Source organism: Fusarium venenatum (genome assembly GCF_020744135.1).
Source record: "Fusarium venenatum strain MPI-CAGE-CH-0201 chromosome Unknown EDB82scaffold_2, whole genome shotgun sequence".
In the NCBI taxonomy this organism is placed as follows: Eukaryota; Fungi; Ascomycota; class Sordariomycetes; order Hypocreales; family Nectriaceae; genus Fusarium; species Fusarium venenatum.
Window position 1 is genome coordinate 6,700,496 of NW_027072130.1, and position 25,894 is coordinate 6,726,389.

The following is a 25,894-nucleotide window of genomic DNA, read 5'->3' on the forward strand; positions in this document are numbered from 1 at the left end:
TTGCAACGTTGACGGATCGAGAATCTGGAGGAGGAATGGTTTCAATGTGCCTAACCTGAGGGGGCCTAAGATTGTTCTTTCGCTGTGTTACCGAGATCAGAGGCAGTTTGGGTTACGTTCCGATGGGAGACTGCAGTACCAGGACATGGATTGCAGTGAGTTTCCGACCAGCTTCAACTTCAGCCCTTTTCTCATTTGTGTTTCCAGTTTCTTCTTCTTCTTGACGCTCAATTGTCAGTTAGACTGAACCCCTGAGCATTTAGACCCCTGAAAATGCAAGTTAGCTTTTTCCCCTGGATCTTGCGACCTTTCTCATTCGCTCAACTAGCATATCCCCTGTCTATTGTCATTCCATAGTTTTTGCATTCCATCGACAATTCCTTCTTATCACAAACATTTCAGCGGAAACTAAAAGTTTAGCTGGTGACTCTAGGAAAAAAGCTTAACACAGATATAATTCCAGACGGACTGTAGGCCACGAGCAATAGGCATTGTGCATGTAGATCCTCGTGGTCATGGGGAGGGAGGGGACCAATTAATGACCCGAACTCCACTGACTCCCGAGCATGATCCACAGTGGATGGATGTGCATTTTAGTTAAAAACTTGAGCTGAGAAAGCTGTCTTGAGAGAGACTGCTGACTGGTTCAAAACAAGTCACATTGTTTATTTATTGAGGGGTCTACTTTTCTTTTTGAATGGGTATCGATCAATTCATTGTCGGCATGGCTGAGAAGATGCATGATGCATTGTCATGTCAGTGTCTGTACTCAGCTGCATGTACCTGCATTTAAGTTCATGCATTGTTCTGGTCGTTGGCAGTTCAACAGCTTTACAAAGACAAAATAAATGTATTATCGTCTTTGCTTATCTACGCAATGAAAAGTCATCTCTACAGACAGTCAGTCTTCTAACGAGATGAGATGGCACTTTTGACTGCTTGCAGGGTTCTTCTGTTTTGTGGCTGTAGTATTTCTCATGTGGCTGTGGGATCAGCGCCACACCTACGTCATTATTTCTTATCCCAAATCTCACTCAAGTTCAAGGTCCGCGTTCCAGGATCAAGCAGTTTTGCGACGTCATGGCATTGCAAATTAAACAGCTCTCCTTAAGATCTACCCGTGAATCATAACAACTCGTGATAATCTCTGCACCCCCCTCTTTTTTGACTTTACAACCTCCCGTTCAACGATGAGAGTGATGCGCCACTAGCCAACGCCAAGTCCAAAACACCAAAACCACCATCACCACTTTGTCTGTTGCTTACATCATGGACGTCCTTCTCTCCCTTCCCATCTTATCATACCTGCTGTCACCTGCTTCCGCATCATGGTCTACATCTCTCAATCTTCTCTTCTTCTACATGACATGGACAACCCTCGTTCTGTCCCATACATCTCTTCGCATTCGCGTCCTTGGCACACTTGCCATAAGACTCGTCCTGTATCTTATACCGTCTCTTCTGACCCTTCTTCTCGACACCTCCGTACCTAGTGCTGCAGAGTCCGTCAAACTTGGTGGCCGCGCTTCACTTCCACAACGTAATGGCCGTTTCATCGTACGCCAGGTTGCGCTAGTGCTGGTGAACCTGGCGCTTGTGACTGCGGCTGAGGGCACGTCAAATCTAGGCTTCAAGTATATTCTTGGAGAGGATGACTTCAAGACTGCATCGGTACTGCCCTTACCGTGGCAGTTGGCTAAGCATATTCTGCTGATGCTGACGGCCAGAGAGGTGCTGACTTACTACATCCATCGCAACGTATTGCACTCAAAGGGCGCAATTGCGAAATATCACAAGCAATATAGCCACGCGAGGTCAGCGGCGCCTTATAGTCTTCAACTATTTGCGGACCACCCAATCCCTATACTTCTTCATCGCTTTCTTCCTATCTACTTGCCATCTATTGCGTTGCGCCCACACCTACTTACATACTTCCTCTTCCTTTCGCTATGTACGGCTGAAGAGACTCTTGCCATGTCGGGGTATAGTATCGTACCCGGTATTATCATGGGTGGTATGACACGACGCACAGCGGTGCATTATGCTAGTGGAGGCAATTGCAACTACGGCGCATGGGGTCTGTTGGATTGGATGAATGGCACTGGTCGTGGGCGTGATGTTCTGGATGACGTGAAAGCTGAAGCGGAGAAACATCACGTCAAAGAAAGGTCCGCGAAAAAGTTGGATAGCGGCATGGGAGCTGTCAAAGGAGGAATTGACAAGTTTTCAAACAGTGATGAGGGTGGCAAGAGAAGGAGTTCAAGGCTGCGATCTAAGCGAACTTAGTTAATATCCATCATCATAACTTCGTTCTTCAATTGATGCTATAACCTTCCCATCCCATCCCAACCTAAGTGATTGTTCCCCATCTCTTCCCAAATGAATGCAACCATTCTATGTAGACAAACTCCCGTTCCGATGATTGCTGTCGCCTCGTCTATTTGTATCCCATCTTCTTTGCAAACCAGTTGAGCGTCTCGATACCGCTCTGCACCCTCATACCAATTCTAGTGTCGAGTACAAACGTCTCCCACACCTTGGCAATGTCCATCTGCTTGACACACTCGTCATATTTTTCCCGTCGGTATGCTGCAATTTCCTCGGGTGTGCCCTCTGGTGGATTGCAGCACTCAGACCAAGCGATGGCGCCCTTTTCGTATACTCCTGCTGCCAGGACGTAGTCATCTTTTGTCGGACCCTTGAATACAAATCTGATATGGTTAGTCAACGTTCGCCTTCGGAGTTCATGCGACTTACCGGTCGTGTTTCAAGACGTGTGTCTCCAGCAATTCCCTGGCCTCGACAAACTTCTTCTGGTTCCTGTATAGTGACGCTGTGATGAGCGCCCATGATCCCATTTCATCAATCTCGGCCTTGATCTTCTCCGCCACTTCTGGCTTAGCAGTGCATCTGTCCCAACTCATTCCACCCACCGCCTTCTCAAGCTCGGCCGGGCCCATACGCTTGTTGGTGTTCCACATGTAACTCATTTCTGCCGCGGGACTCGCGCCAATAGCATCAGCAAGGTCCACACTTAAGCTCTTAGCGCGATCCTCCCACTTCTGGATCTTGCGCTGCACGAACACCTCAAAGGGCAACTGGCGCGCCATGAACCGTTTCTTACCCGCTACACCGGGCGCTTTGCGGAGGTACTCTTCAGCCTTGGCCTTTTGGCGACGGGCCTCATCCTCATCTCCCGCGGCTACGGCGTCACGGTAGAGTTCCACAGAGGCGATACCGGCCATGTAGTAGTACAGAGCATGACTCCAGTCGTTGAGCTCCAAACAACGCATGAACGAATCCCGCATAAGGTTCCAGTCCTGCATGGCCATAGAGTTGAGGGAGAGCTCAAAGTTGTTGAGGGCGGTGACTTGCTTCATCTTGGACTCACCCTCAGAGTTGAGGACACCAACAGCCTTGGCGACGTTACGCTCGTTGCTGTACAGTCGGGCTTCTTCGATGAGCCACAGGCGAGAGTCGGGGTATCGAGATCGCATGGAGGCAAGGAGCTTCTCGCATTTTGCGCGAGGAGGACCAACAACCTCGGCGCCTTCGTCAAAGTCATTGGCATCGGGGAGAATATCGACAGCACCGAGGAGAGCGTTGTAGTAAGATAGCAGGATGAGACCGGAGATGGCACCGTTGACATTGGAGTAGGCCGTAGAGCGCCAAAGCATACGGACACCACGCTCGCGGTCACCACGGAAGCCGACAACTGAGAGCAGACGGGTGAAAGCAGGAGGCACGAGGGTCAGCATAAGAAGGATCATACCAAAGCACATGTTTGCGCCAGAGTGGACGAAAACGTCGAGAGGGTTCTCGAGAAGAACAGAGTCGGACTCGGTGGCCTTTGACCTGGCTTCCTTGAGTGGTGCCCCTTCATCAACCTTTTCGTCTTCATTTGTTCCTGCGTTTGAAGAACTTGAAGAATCCACATTAGCTGGTGTTTGGGTACCAGATGCGGAGTCAATGTCGAGCTTCTCCATGCTCTTTGTGACATCGGTGACTGGCTTGGCGGATAGAGATGTTTGGGAAGTGGCTTGAGGCATGGTGGCTAAGATCTTTGTCTCAGCTTCAATGATGGCATCAAGAGTCATGAATGCCTTGCGCAGCTTGAGGAAGCTCTTCATGGCGTCAATGAGACTCTCGTGCAGAACACCAACGACGGCACCCATGAGCTGCGTCTCAGCACGAACAAGCTCAAACTCGGTACCAGGAGGGTACAATTTACTTCCTGCACGAGCCTTTCCGTGCTTCTGAGCCTTTTTGTAGTCTGCCCATGCCTTGGCCTCGCACTCATCCAGCTTAGTAGTGGTCTCTGTCATGACCGCCTTTTCGAAACCCAGGACTGAGCGCATGAAGATAGTAACAGCCAGACCGAGCTGGTGGAATGACGAGTCGCCCGTCTGAAGTCTTTCCCATGCACCGTCGATATCGTCATTCATAATGAGTCCGCAGGAAGCCATGGCGTCGTCAATGTCCTCCATTTCCCTAGCCATGTTATCCTTGGTGGAGATGGAACCAGCATCACTGTTTGCATCTGTGGCTGGGGTCGCAGTGCCCGAGCGGAACCAACCAGCCAGACGACTCATTTTTGCGATTGAATTGAAGAGATGATGAGTGAGAGAGAGTGTTTGAGGCTGATGCTCCCTTGTATAGTGTCCTGCTGAGCCTCAAATGCTGACGTCTTCGGTCTTAGGCTGAATGAGATTAAGCCCCTCTTTGTGGCGTCTATCGTAGTCGTGAGTGGTTCGAATTGAAGGAGAGACGCCTCCAGTCCAAGATCTGGGGAAGGTTGGGGATAGAGAATAACCAATGCCAAATAAGAATGATGTCTTAGAAGTGAAAGATGAAGATGAAGATGAGGCGAGTTTAAGTGAGATGAAAGGGAAAAAACCTCTCGCTTTCAGAAATGGATCATCTTCAGGTCCATCATAGGTACGTTAGTGGGGGAGGAAGGTAAGCTAAAGAGCTCCATAAGCTCCGACCCCGATATCCGCGGACTTTAGGCGGCCTTACCGGCACCAATCGGAGTAAGAAGCTGACATCATTAGTTGCCTCTGCTCTTTATCTATTCAATTTAATCTAGTAAAGTGAATCAATGTTTGGGAATCAATGGGCCGTGTTGGACGAGAACCTGCAGTTCCCACCCAAGTAAATGCACATATTTCCATCATTTTGAACAATAAGAACAAGATCACCGTGCCCAAGCTGACCGGGATTACTCTGATACGACGCTTTCCCATTGGAACCCACATACAAACCCCATCACTGCATCCAGACAATATCCGCACCGCCTGTCTTTGATCTCCAGAGTAGACTCGAGTAGTTTGACTTTGTCTGCATCAACTTGAAGTCACCTTTGTTGTTGTTGAGATATGTAGTATACTCACCATTAATGCTCTTAAGGCACTGGTAGGCCTCGAGTTGAGTGCCAGGCCGAAGAGCATCGCTAATAGATATAAGCGTTGAAGCAAACGAGACTGGTATGATAATGGTGTATAATTTGGTTCTAGGTCAGAAGTAGCCCCACAGATTTGCAGGACATCACTGACGCTATATACACTGATGACTACTTTATTTATCTCTTGTAGTTGTATCAGCTGGACGATATCACCTCTTGACAGATCTGTTTTCAATTCCATGGCCTCCATCCTCCTGCCGATGTATCTCAATCTTTCTGGAGATGCGTGTACAATGAAGTGATGGAGCATTTGACAGCACACCTTGTACAGGTTTCTGATAACAGAAATGCCTGAGGGTTCGAGGTTCTTCATACTCACTGAATCGATATTTTCTTCGTTTCCTTGTAGACTTTATGAGACAACCTGATTAGAGAGACAACATTGAAGAAAGAGGGATGGGATATTTAAAGTAGCTCGTGGTTGTTGAGGTACTCTTAGCAGCAAAGGTGTACAGCAACAGTGTTAAACTATTCCTCCTCAGCCTGAGACATAGTACTATGAAGTTTATGCTCCTTCAAAAAGCTTACTGCCGCCAGTCCCAGCACGGCCAATCATAGCCCAGTCAGGAATACTCCCCGCAGTGCAACGGCATATGCCTCATATACACCTTCATTCCACCCTTGAGGGAGATGCTTCAGTTCATCTAGTGAGTCAAGGATTCGTCTTATAACATCCGCAGATCCCCCGCGGTCATCGGAACGTTTATGTAGTCCCTTCTGGAGCAAGTTCTGATAGACTGTCGAGGCGATTGTGACCCCAATAGTAGAGCCCGTCGATCGGAACGCGTAGTTGGCCGAGGTAGCAACGGCCTGCTCATCGTGTGATACGGCTGCTACAGTCACCAGAAGTGCAACAGATAACATGCCGCCGTACCCAACTCCAATCAAGAAAACATACAGCAAGATCAGAAGGGTAGGAGTGTTGATTGTCATAGTACTGAGGCCGAGAGCCGGGCTACGAACCTACCTTGACAACCGTACTGTAGCATTCCGAGCCTCTCTCAGCACAGGGTATGGATTCGTGCCAAGTCGTATTATTGAGAGAACTGGTAACTACTCATTTGATTGGACGCTTTCGTCTATTGCTTTGTCTTTGGTTTCTCAACCTGTTTCGATTTTTGCCGAATTCTAGCCTTGGCCTCACTGACACTGAAGCAATCTGTTGGGCGAGGGATGGGATGTGCGGTTCAATGGTACGGACTGTGAGAATACAAATCTTCTGACCAAAGGCCCGTAGTATATAAGAGGTTACTTAATGCAGTGATAGAGCACTGTATCACCTCCAAACATTCACTTCCTATCTGCCTTTGTACTCCCCCTATCCTCTGTCTCGTTCACCATGCAGTCCGAAACATCGCACACCCTGTATGACTATGTCAAGACTGCAGATCTCTATACCGTCAAGTTTGACAATCTTTTCGATCGCGATGAGCAAGAGCTAAAGACTCTCATCAAAGCATGCGAAAGGGACGGCTTCTTCTATCTTGATCTTCAGAGCTCGAGCTCTGGGAAACTTTGGAAGGACTTAGACCAAGTAAGCGAAATTGCTAAGCAGTGGTTTTCTCAGCCAGCTGAGATCAAGCTTAAAACTCCGACCGTATCGTTGGCACACGGGTTCGTGCATTCGTGTCCACTCTCCTCAAAAAGTATGTCAACTAACTGCTTTGCAATCAGATTCAAGGCTACGGGTAACCAATCTGGAGCAGTTGAGTCGCTCAAGGATGGCTTTGAGGCTTTGAAGGTGTGTATCAGTTCAAGTCATTTAGTCCTGGGCAACTCCTAACCATACAAGATCGGGAGAAACGAATTACTTGGCCGCTGGGCACTTCCCTCAATCGTCGAGGAAAACTTGCCGCTATTCGACCAATTTAACGCCTCCTGCCACTTCATCTTGAAACTTCTCTTGGACAGCCTCTCAGGCGGGTTGAATCTAAAAGGAAGCGACCGCCTGGATACATATCACCGTGATGACGCCCGCTCTAAGAGCACTCTCTACTTTTTGCACTATCCGCCCGGTATCCAAAATCTGAACGAAATAGGACAGAATATGCATACTGATATTGGCACTCTGACACTCCTGTCTGCACCGCAATGGGGCCTCCAGGTCGCTTCACCTGTCACCGGTGCCTGGGAGTATGTTAGGCCTCATCCAGGTCATACAATTATTAATGCCGCGGATACGTTGAAATTCTTATCCAATAAGAGATTTCGGTCGGCGTTACATCGTGTTATTCCTCTTGGAGGTGTTCAGCAGGAAGATCGCTACGCCGTTTCATATTTTCTAAGGGCGTCAGATGCAACCGAGTTCAAGGACAGCAACAACAAAGATTCAAACGCTAAGAACTGGTATTTGAACAAGTACGAGGCATATGAGTTGCCGCATGAGATTCAAGGCCAGCAAACAGCCCTGTCAGGTGGGATGGCGCAGGAACTGCGGGCGACTTTTTGAGTGGCCGAGTGAGATATGAGCAAGACAAACCAGAGGATAGAATTGGGATGCGAATCGAAGCTCTTGGTAGAGATTAAGCAAGAAGGGATCGACATTAGTCAATACACTATTCTCTATCTAAAATCTATCATTATTTGCGTTTCCTCCCCCTCTAAGAGAAAGCTGCCTTCTGCAATCGCTGCCATATTAGCTATATCAGCCGATTATCCACTTATAAACTTGGGCTATACTGGCCGTGCTCTGTTGAGACCTGAACACAGTCAACTTGCCAAATTAAAACTCGTTATCGTCTACGACTATTTTGACTCAGGAGGAAGAAATTAAATGTCGGCTCATCCTCCTGGCACTCCATAAACAATATCAGATGGGTTTTGTGTGTGCATTCCGTGATCTAGATAGAATCTGATTACCTAGCTCCGAGATAGAAAATATGGTTTCGTTTGAAGTGTCTACTAATATCACTTGGTGAAACAAGCAGTTTAATAGATTTCCAATGCTCGGGTAAGAAGGTTTAAAGGTTCTTCCAACAAAGAGAAGCATTTACAGCTACTATCCTCCTTATCGTTCATGAAAACAGAAGTAATTATCATACCAATGTCTGCATTACTTACTGAAGGATGCAGTAAACAACAATTGCAAGGATAAAAGGATATACACGTCGCACCAATAGGATAAGGGGAAAGAATACCAGAGTTTTAAAATCGATGTTATATAATAGTTATCACTACTAGGAAGTTTGGAAGAATGATACAATCTATGTCTAACTATTGAGACAGTGAGCCTTTCAGCCATCCGTACGTAATATGGTGCCTTTAATCCCACCTTTTGCGACAAGAAGATCCACAAAGTCTTTACGAAACGCAAACGCACAATCCAGCGGTGTTCGGCCTTTGTTGTCGACAGAATTGATATTCGCCCCTCGTTCTAACAACGTCCTTACGAAATGGATAGTTCCGCGCGACCGTGAAGCACGGTGCAATGGTGTCTCCCCTTTATGGTTTTTTGCGTTCAAATCCACGTTAAATTGGTAGAGGAAAGAATTTGTAAAATAGTAGTTAGTTTGGCTAAGATTGTGCAAAGGTGTGTTGCCATCGTTATCGCGAGCGTTTGGTTCGATCTTGTGTAAAGAAAGAACCTGAAGTACACCGCCCATGTCTAGAAAAGACACTGGATGTGAGGTAATAACATGTAGGCACGTCTTGCCGTGACAATCTCGAGCATTAACGTCTGCTCCGTTCTGGAGCAAGACCCGAAAGATCTCAGATTGTTCACGTACCATCAGGTTGACGTTGTGGAGGCACGAGGCGCCAACTTCATTCTGAGCAGTGACATCTGCTCCATGTTCGAGTAAAAATTTCGTTTCTTCCAAGCTGCCCCTCGCCACAGCTAATATGAGGCATGTATTACCTAAGGGATCTCGGGCATGAATATCTGCTCCATGAACAAGGAGCAATGCCATCACCCCCACAGACCCCTCTTCACGTGCAGCATAGTGAAGCGGTGTCAAACCAAACTCATCCTTCCTGTTGATAAAACCAAAGCTGCTCTCGTCAATCAAAATCTTCACGATCTCTGCATGACCATTCTTTGACGCAAGCATGAGCGGTGTATAAGCATTTTTCCTGTTCTCAGGTTTGTGCTGAGGCTTTGACAATAGTATTTTGACGATTGCAAGGTGACCATGCTCACAAGCCCACGAAAGTGGGGTGCGATGCTTCACCTCAGTATCTATGTTGCGTACTAAAGTTTCAGTGATATCAACTCCATCGTATACAGTTGAAGGCAAATCCAAGAGCTCAACCACGCTATTCTTATGTCCTTTGGCCATGGCAGCTATGAGAGGATATCGGTATCTTTCTTTTCCTGCCGGACGATTGATGTCGTGATTTTCAGGATCAGCTTTCACTAATGTGCGAATCAGACCAGAGTGGTCTCGATCTGCCAGAATGTAGATAAGTGTTGCATCTCCAGTGTATCTTCGAATCTTGTACTTCTCAAAGGTGTTGACAATGGTAATCCATATAGAAGTTGGAAAATGATTCAAGAAAGCTTCCTGGCAAACCGCGTTACTAGCGTGATCGGCATGGTGTAGAACGAATTGGCTGGCGTAATCCAGAAAGGGGTAGGTCTTTTCCATATCAGGTGGTAAAGGTTGCTGTCTCTCAGTCTCAGCAACTTTGACATAAGAGTGGCAGCATAGCTTCAGCCTGTCATGGCCAAAGCTCTCCCAATCTGCTCCAATTTCGGGCCATAGCTCGTGGAGGCCCTTATCTTTGATGAGAAAGTCTCGAACCGATTCATGTATGAATTGGACTGTCGGTTGCTTCGCCTTTGTGATCTCTGCAAGTCCTTTCGATGAGCTGATCACACATCGATCAAAACAATCATTAGCGTCAGCTGCGTTGCTCCCTGGGAGGTCAAGATCTGCTAATCCTTCTAACAAGAGACCTGACCAAAGAGCATGATAATATTCCTCTGGATTCAGGGGCCGCTTACTAAGAAGAATCCACAGTATAGAAAGCAGTAATTCTTCCATATTGGTTTTGTCTCTCCTCAAAAGGTCCTTGAATAACTCACTCAATTCACTAGGAACCTCTTCGAGTCTTGTCTTAAGGGAAAGACGGCCACGACGATTCTCAGCATTCAATACCTCAACAACGAGGACAACCCACATGAACACCCCGGCAGCCTTCTCAAGCATATTTTCTTGGAGCTCTGTTAGCAGTGGCGGGTCTCTCACTCGTAGATGAGATTTGATATAAGTCTCGAGGTCGCTAGTATGGCCTGCTTGTTCCTCCAGAATGAGACAAAGGCCCCGCCTTATGTCAATGAATGGGTAATGGCGACTAGAGAAACATATTTGAAGACGCACACAATCCTCTGTACATTGTTCGGCGAGTTCTTCGAAATATTCGACCATGTCCATCACTTGCTGCTCGTCACACTCGTCGAGAGCATCGATATAACAGGTAAAAGACCGTTGAGCTAGTCTTAGAACCGCGTTTCGAAGGAGGTCTTTGAGAACATTGAGCGAGGGGCAACCCGCTTGAGCTAGAGGCACTAATTCAGGGTTGTCCAAGACACATTGAAGGTCAGGAAATCCCTTCAAAAGCTGCAACAGCAATGATCTGTACATGCCAGAAACTGTCTTTTCTAACTCTGCTCCCCGAGCGTTAAAAAAGAAAGAACCTGTCAGGGTCTGGCATTTGCGGTCCTTTTTTTTCGCCCTTGAGTAGAGGAACTTCATTATTGTTGATTTGCCTGCTCCTGGTTTGCCTTTGATCCAAAGAAAGCCATGGTGCTTTGATATTTCCTCTGGGTTCGTCCAGGAAAGGAAGTCAGGATGCTTGAGAAACCATTGACAAGTCTTGGAATAAGCAGTCTTGATGGTGATCTTTCGAGAATCGATGTCTTCAAAATCAAGGTATTCTAACAGTCTTTCACAACGCCCGGATGGCATAACATTCTCATCTATGAAGTATTAGCAACGATACTAACCACCCAAGAACGTCCATTTAAATGTTTGCGATGGATCTCGATAGAGCGACTTACTCTGGGTCAGTAAGTGATCATTTTCGGCTGACTGGGCATCTCCTCCCCAAACCTCCAGGAACTCGTAGGCATAGGCCGCTGCTGTTGCTGCTGCATAGCGCTGCCACTCTTTGGCTTTATGGGAGTCAGAATAGTCGCATATGCCACGAATCGGCAGACAAGGCATAATGTCCATCAGACCTGCAGCTTCCATCTCGAAACAGATAACATCCAGTTCGCGAGCGATCTCGTCGCGAGTAGTGGCATCTTTCATGACCTGGTTCCCAGAAGCAATGGCACCGTAGTGAATGACAGGATTTGTTGAGCCACGAATCTTTCTTGGTTCCAGCTTGGATTGGTCGCACCTATCACAATCAGATTTCGACGACTCATGACTGTATGTCGATTGAAAAAGGCGGTCAGCTTCATCTGGTAGGCAGTATGCAGGGTACTCGTTCATCTTATCCTCGAGAATCATTGGGACTCGGCTACTCTTCAACTCATGTTCAGATCGTAGATTCGAAATGACGGTACGGATAGAACTGTCGGGTATCTTCGGAATGGCGGTCCTCTGGAAACCTCCACTCAATGTCTTTCCAAGGTCAAATTGCATGATCCTGATGCCTACAACGATATCCCCAAGTCGTATATCGGCCTTGATAGGAACCCCGCCACCAATTCCCACCATTAGACCAATTTTGATATTGGGAAAAGTGCTTTTCATGTTGCTGAGAACGCTTGCGGCGTTGTTCGTCCCATACTGATCTGCTGGTAGGCAGGCTATAACAATGTCGTGTTTATGCATGGTTCCCAGGACGTATGAGTTGGTGTCATTGACTCGCCCGGGGAGACTAGGATGTCGTTCATCGAGCATGGCGCGCGCCGCGGCCATCTCTATGTGCAACGCGCAAATCCATGCGACGGTATAGCGGGCATACGAAGGGACTTCGTATCGGTGAGCGATGGCCTTATGCCGTTTTGCTTGTCGTGTGTCATCGTGATCAATTGATAATCGCCGTCGGTCCATGTTCGTTTATATGTAGGAGCTTTTGCTGGGTTTGTGGCGGAGCTGGAATATAAAACTTCAGTGAAAGATGATGCAAGAGGGAAAATTAAAATCAGGCTGTAGGCGACAATCGTAGCAGGGCAGTTTTTGAAAAGCCTGCAAGTCAGCCTCACAGGAAGTGTTGGTCGCACAGCCCGCAACTGAGACATAACTAATGGGCTGCCTCATCAAACAAGACAATATCTCAAAGGTACTACATAGTAGAATAACGAGGTAAAGTGATTAGAGCATGTATCTAAACTGGATCTACTTCTCAACCTAATGAAACTGGCATATACTCATTCATCCTTCATGCCCATCGCTCAGTTCTATATTTGTAGATGTGGTCTGCGGCTGGTAGCTCGTGGGCCTGTATGGTAGCATCCCCCATTTCCCATGGTCCAGGATGAGCCTCGTTATCATTGGGCGCTTCAACCGCCCCAGACTTTAGAACTCCCATCTCTCCCGTAGGCCCTGACACGTCTTTGTTGTTTTTCCTGCGCCACAACATAAATACTCCACCAGCGATCAACAAAAGTCCAACGACAGAGCCAACTGCTACTCCGGCTATTGCGCCTGACGACAATCCCAACAATAAGAGCTCATCAGCCACCTCATCAACGATTGTAGATGACGAGGCAGGTTCGCTAGTTGATTCGGTAGCTTCGCTTGTGGTCTTGGTTTGTGGATGTTTCGTTCTCGTGGACTGGGTCGCCGATTGTGTAGTTGAAGTTGGATCGGTGATGTTGAATGTATGACTTGAAAACAGAGAACCCGTTTGGCCTGTCTCGAAAAGCCAAAAGCTAAATGAGTTACCATCTGCAGGATCGATGCCTTGGTAAGATGCGATCCAGGTATACTCCTTGGACTTGCTGTTTGCTATGCAGAGATTATTCAGCCATCTTTGACTGGATAATATCAGGTCATAATACCTACATTGTAAATTGTACCTTTTACCCGTGTCAGTCTGCCACATTGTCAAATCGGTAAATTCGACATTCGTATTCCATCTGATCTTGATTTCTTGACCCAACTCGTATATAGGGTTGTCAATCTGGGACTCTGTAGGTGGTGGGTTGATGAATACGGCAATAACTGTGTTTCCAAGGGACAAAAAGGCCATCAAGGCGCGCAATAGTTTAGTTGCCATAATTTTTAGCGGTAATGTAGATATGCAAAAAAAAAAAGAGAAAAAAAAAGAACTAGCCACGTCAGGAACGAAAGACGGAACTTACAACAGAGGAGTTAAATACTTCCTTGAAGCTTATGAAGACACCAAAGGGATAAAAAGTAACGTGCATGCGAAGGATTCAATCCTTGGTGATGTTTTAATTTAGGGATCATTTTTAGCTTGCCATCCTCCCAACTAATAAGCGAGCCATCCTCTATCTGCATCAGATGTATAAAGACCATGCATATGGAGACAAAGTTCGGGACCGACATGAACTGTCCTCCACCGAATTTGCTGAGATTTAAGCCAAGCAAAATGTCTTTCTCTTCACTAATCGCTGCCTGGAGATCGCTAGAAAAGACCCTAACAGGATCCGAGACCCGCTACTCATCAACCTTAGGTTTCAAGAATGCAAGGTTCAGGGATCTTACGAACGACGTTTCAATTTACATAAAAGTGTCTTTCGAAATCCTTCGCGTTCGATGTGATCTGCTATTCATGACCAAGTCGATGCAAGGATTCAGAATCGGATGACTTGAATCTTATTTGCGGTTGTACTAACAGCCATTGATGAGTTGATTCAGCCCAGGGTATTGTATTAACCACTGTTGCGAATCCGGTTTCTGATCTGCTGATGTTTTCTGTAACAAAGTAAAATTTAAAATCGTTACTCAAGTCAAACAATACCTTGGATAAAGATATATCTATAGAACTCTTCTCACAACCATATCCAGTGCCTTTGTCCCATACTCAACATTCTTGGTGGTAACTATGAATCTAAACATTCAAAAGTCAGCATTGATCGACAATATGTCACTTTCAGCAGAATGTATCAAGCTTACCTGCGAGACAATATGATCCCATTGCCCTGGCGTTCCAAGTACCATGATGTTTTCATGGAGTCCCTTTCGCATCTCCTTGATCAGATTGCTCATTTCTTAAAGATCTACGATCCAATCTTAGAACAACTTCGGGTCTTAGAGAATGGTCGCTGCGATTCTCGCTCCATTGTTTGGGGGCTGAGAGATCTGACCTCGCTGGAGACGACAGAGATGCTCTCGGACCTTTTGAGCATCTGTCGATGATGCACAAGACATATGAAGCACGCCAACTTGCTCCCCACACAGGCACATGTTCTTGGAGAAAGACTGATGCAGGCTGACACTTGGCTCTTCACGGAGGTGAGAACTCAGTTTATTCCTTAGCCTTAAGAGGCATCTGTTGTGCTACTCCTGGACAAATTAGTCTAATCTAATCGCTCAAGCGAGGAAAGAGTAGTTACAAATGTCCGAGTTTTCCCCAGCTTGTTGTCTCTCTGGTTAACTCTGCAGAGAAAACTACTCCAAGGCATATGGTGTGCCATTTATGTCTCCCCTCTTCTTCCACAATCGACCTCAAATCTCTTCATAACTAAGCAACTTCACCAATGACATCCCCTCATCTTGATCCTATTCCTGCCACGTCCAGCCCGGATAATAAAAGTCATGGCTCTGGCGAGAAGAATGCTCAGCCAGCCGGGGTTGAATGTGGTGAGACCACAGACAATTCTACTTCATGCGAACTATAAGATCAGTCACAGTGTTTGGCTTTTGTTCGTCTCATGGTAGCTTATCTCTGCCTATGTCTTGCCTACTTCATTTCATATCTAGATATGAATTCTGTCATCACCTCTTTACCAGCTATTGCTGAAGCCTTAGATGCAGGTCCTACCGTAACCTGGGTAGGAACAGCATATCTCTTGGGTCAAACAGCCTTTCAACCTCTCTATGGCAGAATATCTGATATTACTGGTCGCAAGCCGCTCCTATTATTCTCTATGGGTTGTGTAACCATTGGCGGCCTTCTTTGTGGGTTTGCCCGGGCCCCAATATGGCTATATGCATGCAGGACGATCAGTGACATTGGTGGAGGTGGTATCAGCTCCTCCATTGCTATTATAGTCAGTGACTTGGTCAGCCTTAGGTCGCGGGGAAATACCAAGGATTTGTCAGCTTGGCCATCGGTACTGGAGCTGCATCAGGACCATTTGTGGCTGCCAGCCTTATACAAACATTTGGGCACAGCGATAGGTGGAGATGGGCTTTTTGGGTCCCTGCTATTCTCGCTGCCTTCTGTTTCACACTTCTCCTGTTCTTTTTACCACTGAACCCAGTTTCTGGTGGTTTTGGTGAGAAGATTCGGAAGATTGACTGGCTAGGTGTCATCACTTCGGTCCCTGTTATCGTTCTGGTAGTTGTAAGTACCTTTCCACCATGTGATGATTTAGCATCAGTCTCTTCCTTCTTGTTGACCTTTGACGCTAAACAGCTTACTTTTTAGATGTCAATAAACTCGGGCGGAAGTATCTGGCCTTGGGACAATGTGAAAGCTATTTTGATATTGTCTATCGGTATTGTTTGTCTTCTTCTTTTTATAGCTATTGAGGCTTTTGTAGCCAAGATTCCTATTATCCCATTGCGATTGCTCAAAACGAAATCAGCACTAGTACTGATCCTTTCGGGCTTTCTCCATGACTTTGTCTGGCAGACAATGCAGTATCTCATTCCTTTATTCTTTCAAACAGTCTGCGGATATACACCGTTGGAGAGTGCGACGCTCATAGTATTCTTTCTCATTGCCCAAGGTCTGGCAGGTGCTGCTTCGGGACCCGTCATGGCTCGCTATGCTAGGTAAGTTACATATGCATATATATGAGTTCATAGAACCATTACGTATCCATGCTATAGGTATATGCCCGCGCTGCGATGTGGCCTAGCAGTCTGGACCCTCGGTGCAGGGTTGAAGCTCCTCTTTGGTCAGAAGACCCATGTCTCCATCTATGTAGCTGTCCTAGCTATTGAAGGAGCTGGAGTTGGATGGGTACATCAACCAGGTACGCACGACAATTGATACATCGTGTACAGCTTGCTAATCGTAAAGTAGGGCTTGTAGCGTTGCAAGCAAACCCAACAGACGAAGATCGTGCTGTAGCAACAGGAACTAGAAATGTTTTCCGTTCCCTCGGTGGCGTGGTCGGAATAGCTGTGTCTACTGCCACGTATTATGCAGTCTTGAGTAAGTCACTTGGCGAAGCAGTCCCAAACTGGGTCCGTGATTCTGTTTTAGATGGAACCTGGAGAGCCGGTGACTCGGGCACCAGCGAATATGAGAGCAACATTTTGGGTGCACGTATGGAAGGATTTCGAGCAGTCTTTACTATTTCGGTCCCTCTGATAGCATTATGTCTCATAGCGAGCCTACTGGTTGCAGACATAATACTAAAGGGCGACAACGATAACGTGTCAGAGGAAACCAAGTCTCGTGACAGCGAGTAGCGGGTTGAGGCGCCTTGAGTCACACTAGTGTTCTCAATCATTTACCTAACTATCATATACTATACGCCCAGCGCGGCTACGCATTATCATAAATAATGACCCGAGAGATGTCTCCATTCTACAATTCATGGTAGCACGTTAAATCGGGTCAACTACGTCATCCGTATGAACCAGTTTTGACAAAACTTGACTGACTGACGACAAGTCTTTTAAAGTGCGCAACAAAACGTACATTGGCACAAGGCCAGATATAATTCGAATACTTTGGACTCCAAGAAGCTTGTGGCATCTAGTGACTGTTCGGTAATTCGGCTCGAGGGATCTAAGAAATAGTGACTGCTAAACGTCAATCAGGAGAAGAGTTCCGAGATATCCGCAGGTATGGCACCATCTCAGACGTCATTATGCTTTAGATCTTGCTGAAACCTGATGGACTAGTTTGATAATAGGTAATAGAAACCATACCAATGGCCGAGGGAAAAGCCGAGAATATTTATAACCAGCAGAGCCGCATCTTTCATAACTACCAGACACAAACTCACATCCTTGTCAACAATCAATCATGACTCCTTCACCAAGCGCCGACGTTCTGGCCTACGAGAAATCAATCTTTGATGGTGGCCTCCACTTTGCACGACCTGCATTCACTTTCCAACCTTCACAATGGGAATCACTAGCCAAAGAGACCCTTTCAGCTACATCTTGGGGTTACATTCATGGCAACGCTGGTAACGCCTCCACATACGAGAAAAATATCGATTCATTTTCTCGATGGTCAATTATTCCAAACAGACTTGTGCCAAGCCGAAAAGACGAGAACGGAAATGAGCAATTCGCTGATACCACAACAAAGGTATTGGGACAAACTCTTCCCTTTCCGGTGGCCATTGCACCAATTGGAGTTCAGAAGATCTTCAACCCTGAGGGAGAAGCTGCTGCAGCTAGAGCTGCCGCCTCGCTGGGTATTCCATATACTCTGAGTACGGCGTCTAGTACCAGCATCGAGGATGTGGCAGCAGCAAACGGTGAAAACGCGCCGAGATGGTTTCAGCTTTACTGGCCAAGCCGGGAGCACGACGACATCACGATATCCATGCTCAAGAGAGCTAAAGAATCCGGATACACAGCACTTATCGTCACTCTCGATACATACGTTCTGGGGTGGCGTCCGAGCGATTTGGACAATGGCTACAACCCCTTCATTCATCCAGATCATATCGGTGTAGAGATTGGCCTGACTGATCCTGTTTTCAAGAGGCAGTTCAAGGAAGAGCACGGCTATGATATCACTAACGCACCCAGTGGAGTATACCAGGCGGCCCAAGGTGGATCAGCAGGAGCTGGTCTGGGCGTGGCAGCTCGCGAATGGGCCAAGATTGTGTTTCCCGGACACTCACATACCTGGGAAGACATTGAGTTCTTGAAGGAGCACTGGGATGGACCTATTGTGCTTAAGGGCATTCAAAGTGTACAGGACGCTAAGAAATGTGTCGAAGTTGGCATCCAGGGAATTGTGGTAAGCAACCATGGCGGTAGACAACAGGACGGCGGAGTTAGTAGCTTGGGTATGCTTCCAAGAATTGTCGATGCTGTTGGTGACAAGATCGATGTACTGTTCGACAGTGGTATCAGATGTGGTGCGGACATCATGAAAGCTTTGGCTCTTGGAGCAAAATGTGTTCTTGTTGGCAGACCATATGCGTATGGTTTGGCACTTGGTGGAGAGGATGGAGTGAGGCATGTTTTGCGAGCCTTATGTGGTGATTTGACCATGAACATGCATTTGGCCGGCTTGAGAGATATCAGTGAGGTAACGAAGGATATTTTTGTAAAGGAGAGTGACTTGTTCTAGAGGAATGTGAGCAAAATGACAACGCATATTAATATTCACCAAGATACTCAACTACAAAGGCACCCTCATCTTAGTTAATAGATACATAATTCTTCAAAGGTAATGTCAAACAGGGTATCATTCCGTATTTTTATCTATCCCGCCATAACTCATCTATGAACTCCGCCACTCATTGCCCTCTGTGATTGTATTCTATCTTATTCGAACAGAAAGTGCAGAATCTTCTCAAACCAGTTCCTTAGATACCATTAGCAAACCGAGCCATAAAGTTGCAATAATGACATACCTTGGTGGTTGAGAAACAAACTTCTGTTCATACTCCTCGATAGGCGCCAAGCTATACTTGAGATCAATCTCGGTTGGTTTGTGAACCTTTGTCTTATGTACAATCTTCCAGCCAACGTACAGGACAGGGAACAATCCGACAGAAGTATACCTGAAAGCGTCAGCTCAAACATCCAAGGCTAGTTAATAGTGACTACTAACGAAAAGAGAAAGTTGGGGACATTCCACATGCCAGGCAGAAACACGGTATATCCTCCAACGAACACCATGATGAAGGTTGCTACAAGACCGATGTACGCGGCATACGGCATGAACCAAGCTCTATAAGGAAGCACGGAACGGTCAAAGTTCTGCACTTTCATAGCTCGATAGAAGCGAAGGTATGTGAAACAAATGACACAAAAGTTGATCAGCTGCGATGCAGTGACCAGAGAAACAAACCAACTCAAGACAACCGCGGAGCTGTTTGATAGCTGAAGGAAGGATAGTAATGCAATGACTAAAACGACAGCAACACAGTAGATAGGAACACCAGTTCTAGTACAGGTCTTCAAAAATCGTGGCGCTTTACCCTCCAAGGCAAGACCATACAAGGATCTTGTAGCGCAGAAAACGTATGAGTTGCCAGCTGAAAACGCCGAGACGAGAATCATGGCGTTGACAATATGAGGCAGGACTCGAATACCGAGACGGTCCATGGCAATAACATATGGTGAAGCTGCAGCTCCAGACTTTCCATCTCTGAAAGCTGCAATCATGTTTGGGTCATCGTATGGTACAAGGATACCCACGCACAGCGACCCAAGAACGAAGAAGCATGTCAAGCGATAGAATACCGTTTTGAATGCTCGTGGCAGGATCTTGCGAGGGTTCTCTGCTTCTCCAGCAGCCATGGCAACATAGTCAGGGCCGGAGATGGAGAACGCGGCTTGAATAAGACAAGATAAGAAGCCGACGAATTTTCCAAGAGCGCCATCATAGTACAGTGCGTTGAAAGCACCAGGACTCTTCCAGTATGTAAATCCGAATGCATCTCCTTGAGGATTGCCGCCGACCATGACGATGAAAGTGAAGAAGATGAGTCCAACGATCAAAACCACTTTTCCAACAGAGGCCCAAAATTCTGTCTCGCCAAAATACTGAATCGCCATGAGGTTGATGAGCGCGTACAAAACGATGATCACAGCGATAGTCGCCCCCACAGGAATTGCATCTGTCCAGAATTGGAGAATAAAGTGGCATGCTGTTACTTCGAATGGCACGAGGGCAGCTTCGAAGATAAAAAAGTTCCATCCAGAAGCAAAACCGAGAGCCTCATCCACGTAAACACCTGCGAATCGAACGAATGGAGATGAGATAGGCGTGTATGAGACCATTTCTGCAACGGCCATTGTTATTGTGAGGACGATGAGACACCAGAACGAAAACGCGATGAAGAGACTGCCAGGGCCGCCTTGCATAAGACCTTTTCCGATTTGAACCTATGAGATACATATGATTAGCCATGAAGCCATTTGCAACTGATCTAATAACACATGTAAATGGTGAAGTTGGACATACAAACAGGACAGTACCGATAGTACCTCCGATACCAATCAATTGAATATGACGGCCCTTGAGCCTTCGGTGCGTCTCATCACCAAAGACATTTCGCTGTGCGATTTCTTCATTCGTAGTATTAGACGCAGCTGCTTTGGAAGACTTCTCTGCATCATGGGAATAACCCGGGGGCACGTCAGAACCTGCCATGATCAAGGTTTCCGGATAAAATGAATGCAACCAGGAAAAACACTCTTTTGGCAAACGAGAGAAAAGAGAATGCTACCCCAGGAGACACAGTCTAGGGTTTACGGATAAAATACCGCATTTCACAAAGCCGAGGGTGCTCATTCCCTCGGTCCCCTCTTGACCAAGACAAGCAATCGCCTGTGTAACTTTTGTGCCCCAGTTCCCCGTACGGAGTGAGCCGATAAGGGGATTACTTTTGAGTGAAAATCTTTCCTGTAATTCCTGTGATTGGATCTTGTCCCTTGAACCCTTGCTTGGGTGGCGGGATTCAGTCTTAAAGAGATATAGCTTGCGGAGGAATAGCGGGTCAATGGTCGAGACCAACAACATATTGGATATAGGAGAATTTTACTCGTTGGCAAGGGTGCAATGGGCAAACTTGGCATCCTTGGGAGGTTTTGCAGGGTTACGGAAGAAGAAAATTGTTTAGGTTGCGGTGTAGGGAAGGACGATTCTTGTTACGGATGAGTAGCCAATGATCCGGAGGATAAATTCGTGGGACCTATCGAGGACGTAGAATATTAAAGCAGGTTTTTTTTTTTGGGAGAGACTTTGGTACACAGTATTATCAAAAAGTACTCTTATTGGATTCAAATGAAGTCTTTACTGATAGATAATGTAGCGGGTTTTATTGTTCAATTCAGTGATAGTAACCCGGGCTGATATAAACGACTGGTCCTCCAAGACTTATATTAAATTTCGAAACATGGAAGCATTACGACTCAACGTACATAGCCCTAGCCAGTTGCGACTATATTAGCTAACCCATTGAATGACTGGGGAAATGTTGAGTCTGGTGTCCAATTCTTACACAGAAATGTTGAATTGGTTGGGTAAACACATTCATCCTGCCATCTAAAGACCCTTCAAAGCTCCAAGGACGGCAAAGCATTAAAGACTCCGGGTCATTATGATCAACGTCATAATAAAATTCCATACCAGATATAGTTTCAACGCATCACATCATATTGTGAGCATAGTGTAGTATAACTATTCGCTGTTTCGAGCGTAATACTTCAATGCCCAATTTCCAGTGCACGGCTTGGCCATGCCAAATCAGTCTTGGCTTCGCGGCTCGGACAATTAAGTCGACGGAATTTTAACATGCCAAGGTATGCCGTGGCTGACGGGAGATCTTCGCGCCTAGGCAGGAATGAGATATGTGTTTGGATACGAATAATAGCAAGTCCTACCATCTGAACCCAAGCGATTACAGACAGTTTATCTCGATGTATTCTAAGCTTTAATATAGCAGAAAGAGGCATTTCCAAATATGATTTGTAGAATTCCGACACCATGACGACCGGTGCTCAATAAGGTAATCTCCATGGTAACATCGATTCTTCGGATCATTCGGATCGATAACCTATGAACTGTCAAAGTCGTGCCGACGTAGCATTACCCCAGGGTTTAATGCGTTGATGGTGTTGAGCTCAGCTGCCCAGGGATATCAGATTGCTGAAAGGCCTCTTGAGTGGACGTCTAGATAAAGTCGCGCATGTCAGAGTTGGGGGCGAAGACCAAGTCAACGCGTTTATGTATGGTTGGCGTTAGTTTGCAGTTCCATTCGCTTAACAAAAGCTACCGGTTTGGACAATCGGAGCGCTGTGTTGTCTGTCGTTTGTGAATATTCTTCTCTTTTGATAGTGTCGTCCATCTGGCACACGACCGGACGGACGGATTCCTATACGTGTTAGCCTTGTGAGGTCAGAATGATGTATTTTTTATGCTGGCGGACGATATTGGATCAACTATTGGACATTTAAATGCTTGGGATGGGGCCTAATTTTGTTGCTTCACGATGTGAGATAAGGCTGAACCAAATTGGTATCGCACAGTTAGCTGTAAGCATGACATCACAAACTCTCGCTATCGGTTTGTACATCTATTCTTACAAGGATATTTTGAGCAAGAGTTTGTTTAGAATCCAACTGTTTCAGGATGGCTGGTAAGTTGTGGCCATTCTATAGGAATATTTTTATTATTCAAGCTATGTTATGCTACAGAGTAATTACCAGATCCGAAACCTGTATATCTATCGAATGGCCTCCAATAATATCAATGTTAATATCCTATCACTTTGCAGTCAACTGTGGCGATTCCCCAATCAGTCTTGTCTGTCTGGTGAAAGCGGTATGTGGTAGTAACAGACACGGCTTAGCCTTGGAGAACAAGGTGGCCTACAATGATAGGTTTATTTCTCCTTGGCATGTTTTGTTTTTGCATGGGCTTTTCAAAATATTTGAATTGTAAGCCTATCAAAAATGTGACGGTAGAACAAGATATGATGGTGTTTTGCATAACCAACAACCCAATCTTGGCAGGATTTCCTCTCACAGAAAAGAGGGGGAGGGGCAATTACTGTGTTACTATCTAAGCAGTTCTATAGTGGTGGCCACAGTGGAACGTCTCACAAGAGTAAAAGGCAAGATTTCCGAGACTGTTAAGAAAAAGACATTTCCTCACCGGAGTATTCTCCGTTATCACACGCATGTGAGGTGGTGGGTTACAGCGGGTGTGGCTACCGGCAGATCTTTTCCCTCCCACGAGGCCGCGATCTGATAAGGCTAAGGCTGCGGCATTGAGAGTGATTGAACCCTTATTGTGTTTTGGTTGTGGAGGAGAGTCAGTTGCAGAAGATCGTCATGGTACAGAGTCTCAAGCAACCCAATCATGGTGCACAAAAGTGGCATTACCGAGTCACGATGGCGGACGATAGGGAGTCGGATGATTAGAAGCAGAGTGCTCTACGGTAGCATCGCAGATCATCTACGGTAAAAAAGACGCTGCCTCTAACCGTGTGTTTCTTTGCAACGTGCCCATGCGTAAATACTCGTTTAGGCGGTTTGAGCCGCTGATCACCCCAAGACCAATGCAGACGTCTCACACGTCATCCGCGGCGTGGCTTGAGGGGGTTCAAGCATTGGTCGAAGCTAACCCAACACTAACAACACTACCCTTGTCCGGTAGAAACTTGGCACGAGATCCAGAGGTCATTCCCTCGTCTCTCTCTTTCTTTCTTCTTTTTTCCTCGCCCCCATTCGAGAAACAATATTTGCCCTCTGATATTGATTGAAACCAAGGTAAAAAAGGATACTTATATGCCGTGAAATCATCTTTTTTTTTTCTCCTTTCTCTTGTGCTTGTGAGAACAATATTCATTCTATCTTGACTCTCTCTTCCCAACTCGTGCTTGGCGTACGTAAATCATCTCGCGTACCTCATCCTTCCGTCCTCTCTTGGTACCACAACCATGAGATTGTTCAGATCCCCCCTCCTCACAGTCGCTTCAGCCCTGTGGCTAAGCCTCTGTACATCAGTCCAGGGACAGAATCCTTCAGCCTCGGGCTCTTTATCCCTCAACACCAATCAGCCATCATGGACCTTTGACTACTCAACTGAAAATGCCAACGACCAAAACTGGGTCGGTCTGTACTACAGCGCCGGTGGAGGTCCCGTCGAGCAGAAGAAGGGCTCTTCCAACTCCATCAAGTGGAAGTGGGCGCCTAATTCCCAAGGCTCTGTCCAGATCGATAGCGGAAGCCTTGAGCCTGGTAACTACACAGCTTTCTTCCTCGCTAACAACGCTTACACGTGGCTGGCGGAGCCGCTGCAAGTCATCAAGGGCCGTGAGTTTGGTGGAGATGTGAGCTTTATTGTGGCTGATGTCTCGCTTCCTAATGCCCGCGTCGATGATAAGTACTCCCACAGCGTTCGCGGTCTTGTTCGCGGTGGTAGCAGTGATGTGAGCTTTTCAAGCGAGGGCTCCAATGTGGACTGGATCAAGGTCAGCTCTGACGGTATCATCTCTGGAACACCTACCTCAAGCTCTGGTGAAGCCGTCGTTACCGTCCGTGCCACCGGTACTGATTCCGCCTCATCCGCTGTCTTTACCATCAATGTGGCTGCTTCTGGCAAGGCTCTTCTGAGCCAGCTCAAGGTCCTTTCTCTCAACATGTGGAACGGCGGTACAGGCGTCACAAACTACCACGACAAGCAGGTCAAGTTCCTCGCTTCTTCCGGCGCCGATATCGTTGGTATCCAGGAGGATCAGCAGGGTCGCCACGTCCCTCGTCTTGCTGATGCTCTTGGTTGGTACCACTGGTCCAGCGGTGGTGATGTCGGTATTCTGAGCAAGTACCCTATCACTGCGGACTACGGTATCATCAGCGGGCCGGCCCGTTCTGGTGGTGTCAAGATTGCTCTTGATGGTACCAGCAAGGAGATCAACTTCTTTGTCGCTCACTTGGGTTACACTCCTTATGGACCTTACGACACATGCTTTGACCACTACCCCGTCGACAAGATCATTGAGCGTGAGGCTCAGTCTGGTCGCACTCCTCAGATGAAGGCCACTCTTGCTGGTATGAAGAGTCAGCTTGACAATGCCGACGACACTCCCGTTTTCCTTGTTGGCGACTTCAACGCCCCCTCTCACCTTGACTACACCGACGGTCTTAAGGACAAGAACTGCGGTTACTCTGGCATCAAGTGGCCCACCTCTGTTCTCCCTGAGGAAGCCGGTCTCATTGATTCTTTCCGCGTCGCCCACCCCGATCCCGTCAAGGAGCAGGGTATCACTTGGTCTCCCATTTACATCTGGAACGGTGGCCGTCGTCGACCTGAACCTCTTGACCGTATTGACTTTGTTCTACACAAGGGCAAGGGTCTGAAGGTGACCGACTCCCAGACTGTGGTTGTTGGTGAACCCAAGCCTCAGCCCAACCACAAGGAGAATGAGTGGTTCTCTGACCACCGGGCTGTTTTGACGACTTATGATATCTAAGAATTGGACTCAACATCCATCTTGGAAACGACCTCAACGACGTTAATGAATAAGTAAAAAAAATCAAATAAATAAATAAATATTCTTCAACAATGTTACATACCTGAAAGCTTATCTCTCGCTACCCTGTTTGTTAATCCTAGTGAAATGAAGGAGAGGTCTGACGGATAGTGCCAAGTGCCAAGATGTCTCACCAGGGATAGTAACGC

The 25,894-nt window shown here is 46.8% G+C and overlaps 9 protein-coding genes across 9 annotated transcripts; 5 read left to right on the plus strand and 4 right to left on the minus strand.

The window, feature by feature from the left end:
* Nucleotides 1-1,062: 1,062 nt before the first annotated feature.
* EDB82DRAFT_500343 (uncharacterized protein) lies at nucleotides 1,063-2,304 on the plus strand. The gene has a single exon (XM_025735606.2). It carries the CDS (start codon nucleotides 1,270-1,272, stop codon nucleotides 2,284-2,286), a length of 1,017 nt encoding a protein of 338 aa, XP_025586295.2. The 5' UTR covers nucleotides 1,063-1,269; the 3' UTR covers nucleotides 2,287-2,304.
* EDB82DRAFT_500345 (uncharacterized protein) lies at nucleotides 2,305-4,934 on the minus strand. The gene is made up of 2 exons (XM_025735607.2): nucleotides 2,758-4,934; nucleotides 2,305-2,711 (listed from the first exon to the last, which is right to left on the minus strand). The coding sequence occupies exons 1-2, from the start codon at nucleotides 4,590-4,592 to the stop codon at nucleotides 2,438-2,440; spliced, it is 2,109 nt and encodes a 702-aa protein (XP_025586296.1). The 5' UTR covers nucleotides 4,593-4,934; the 3' UTR covers nucleotides 2,305-2,437.
* A 1,869-nt stretch (nucleotides 4,935-6,803) lies between these two features.
* Nucleotides 6,804-7,913, plus strand: EDB82DRAFT_475724 (uncharacterized protein; the record flags this gene model as incomplete). The annotated part of the gene is made up of 3 exons (XM_065608042.1): nucleotides 6,804-7,078; nucleotides 7,139-7,205; nucleotides 7,257-7,913. The coding sequence occupies 3 exons, from the start codon at nucleotides 6,804-6,806 to the stop codon at nucleotides 7,911-7,913; spliced, it is 999 nt and encodes a 332-aa protein (XP_065464936.1).
* A 578-nt stretch (nucleotides 7,914-8,491) lies between these two features.
* Nucleotides 8,492-12,583, minus strand: EDB82DRAFT_500346 (uncharacterized protein). The gene is made up of 2 exons (XM_025735609.2): nucleotides 11,466-12,583; nucleotides 8,492-11,384 (listed from the first exon to the last, which is right to left on the minus strand). Exons 1-2 carry the CDS (start codon nucleotides 12,469-12,471, stop codon nucleotides 8,698-8,700), a joined length of 3,693 nt encoding a protein of 1,230 aa, XP_025586298.2. The 5' UTR covers nucleotides 12,472-12,583; the 3' UTR covers nucleotides 8,492-8,697.
* Nucleotides 12,584-12,752: 169 nt separating this feature from the next.
* Nucleotides 12,753-13,579, minus strand: EDB82DRAFT_500348 (uncharacterized protein). The gene has a single exon (XM_065608624.1). It carries the CDS (start codon nucleotides 13,463-13,465, stop codon nucleotides 12,800-12,802), a length of 666 nt encoding a protein of 221 aa, XP_065464937.1. The 5' UTR covers nucleotides 13,466-13,579; the 3' UTR covers nucleotides 12,753-12,799.
* Nucleotides 13,580-15,700: 2,121 nt separating this feature from the next.
* Nucleotides 15,701-17,111, plus strand: EDB82DRAFT_179553 (major facilitator superfamily domain-containing protein; the record flags this gene model as incomplete). Its single annotated transcript, XM_025735612.2, has 4 exons — nucleotides 15,701-15,895; nucleotides 15,980-16,329; nucleotides 16,387-16,532; nucleotides 16,583-17,111. Coding segments are annotated over 4 exons (1,083 nt in total), but the record flags the coding sequence as incomplete, so codon positions are not given.
* A 317-nt stretch (nucleotides 17,112-17,428) lies between these two features.
* On the plus strand, nucleotides 17,429-18,828 carry EDB82DRAFT_461786 (FMN-dependent dehydrogenase; the record flags this gene model as incomplete). The annotated part of the gene is made up of 1 exon (XM_025735613.2): nucleotides 17,429-18,828. The coding sequence occupies exon 1, from the start codon at nucleotides 17,537-17,539 to the stop codon at nucleotides 18,824-18,826; it is 1,290 nt and encodes a 429-aa protein (XP_025586301.2). The 5' UTR covers nucleotides 17,429-17,536.
* A 195-nt stretch (nucleotides 18,829-19,023) lies between these two features.
* EDB82DRAFT_545848 (amino acid permease/ SLC12A domain-containing protein) lies at nucleotides 19,024-20,860 on the minus strand (the record flags this gene model as incomplete). Its single annotated transcript, XM_025735614.2, has 4 exons — nucleotides 19,024-19,063; nucleotides 19,113-19,262; nucleotides 19,313-20,592; nucleotides 20,672-20,860. 4 exons carry the CDS (start codon nucleotides 20,858-20,860, stop codon nucleotides 19,024-19,026), a joined length of 1,659 nt encoding a protein of 552 aa, XP_025586302.1.
* A 3,005-nt stretch (nucleotides 20,861-23,865) lies between these two features.
* On the plus strand, nucleotides 23,866-25,791 carry EDB82DRAFT_500358 (Endonuclease/exonuclease/phosphatase). The gene has a single exon (XM_025735615.2). The coding sequence runs from the start codon at nucleotides 24,153-24,155 to the stop codon at nucleotides 25,683-25,685; it is 1,533 nt and encodes a 510-aa protein (XP_025586303.1). The 5' UTR covers nucleotides 23,866-24,152; the 3' UTR covers nucleotides 25,686-25,791.
* Nucleotides 25,792-25,894: the final 103 nt, after the last annotated feature.

What these genes read in the sequence shown, in the direction of transcription:
- EDB82DRAFT_500343 (XM_025735606.2), top strand. Translation starts at nt 1,270, where the DNA reads ATGGACGTCCTTCTCTCCCTTCCCATCTTATCATACCTGCTGTCACCT.
- EDB82DRAFT_500345 (XM_025735607.2), bottom strand. Translation starts at nt 4,592, where the DNA reads ATGAGTCGTCTGGCTGGTTGGTTCCGCTCGGGCACTGCGACCCCAGCC. An exon ending in CACGTCTTGAAACACGACCG is followed by an intron (nt 2,712 to 2,757) that starts GTAAGTCGCATG and finishes TAACCATATCAG; the next exon opens with ATTTGTATTCAAGGGTCCGA.
- EDB82DRAFT_500346 (XM_025735609.2), bottom strand. Translation starts at nt 12,471, where the DNA reads ATGGACCGACGGCGATTATCAATTGATCACGATGACACACGACAAGCA. An exon ending in TGATCACTTACTGACCCAGA is followed by an intron (nt 11,385 to 11,465) that starts GTAAGTCGCTCT and finishes AATACTTCATAG; the next exon opens with ATGAGAATGTTATGCCATCC.
- EDB82DRAFT_500348 (XM_065608624.1), bottom strand. Translation starts at nt 13,465, where the DNA reads ATGTGGCAGACTGACACGGGTAAAAGGTACAATTTACAATGTAGGTAT.
- EDB82DRAFT_500358 (XM_025735615.2), top strand. Translation starts at nt 24,153, where the DNA reads ATGAGATTGTTCAGATCCCCCCTCCTCACAGTCGCTTCAGCCCTGTGG.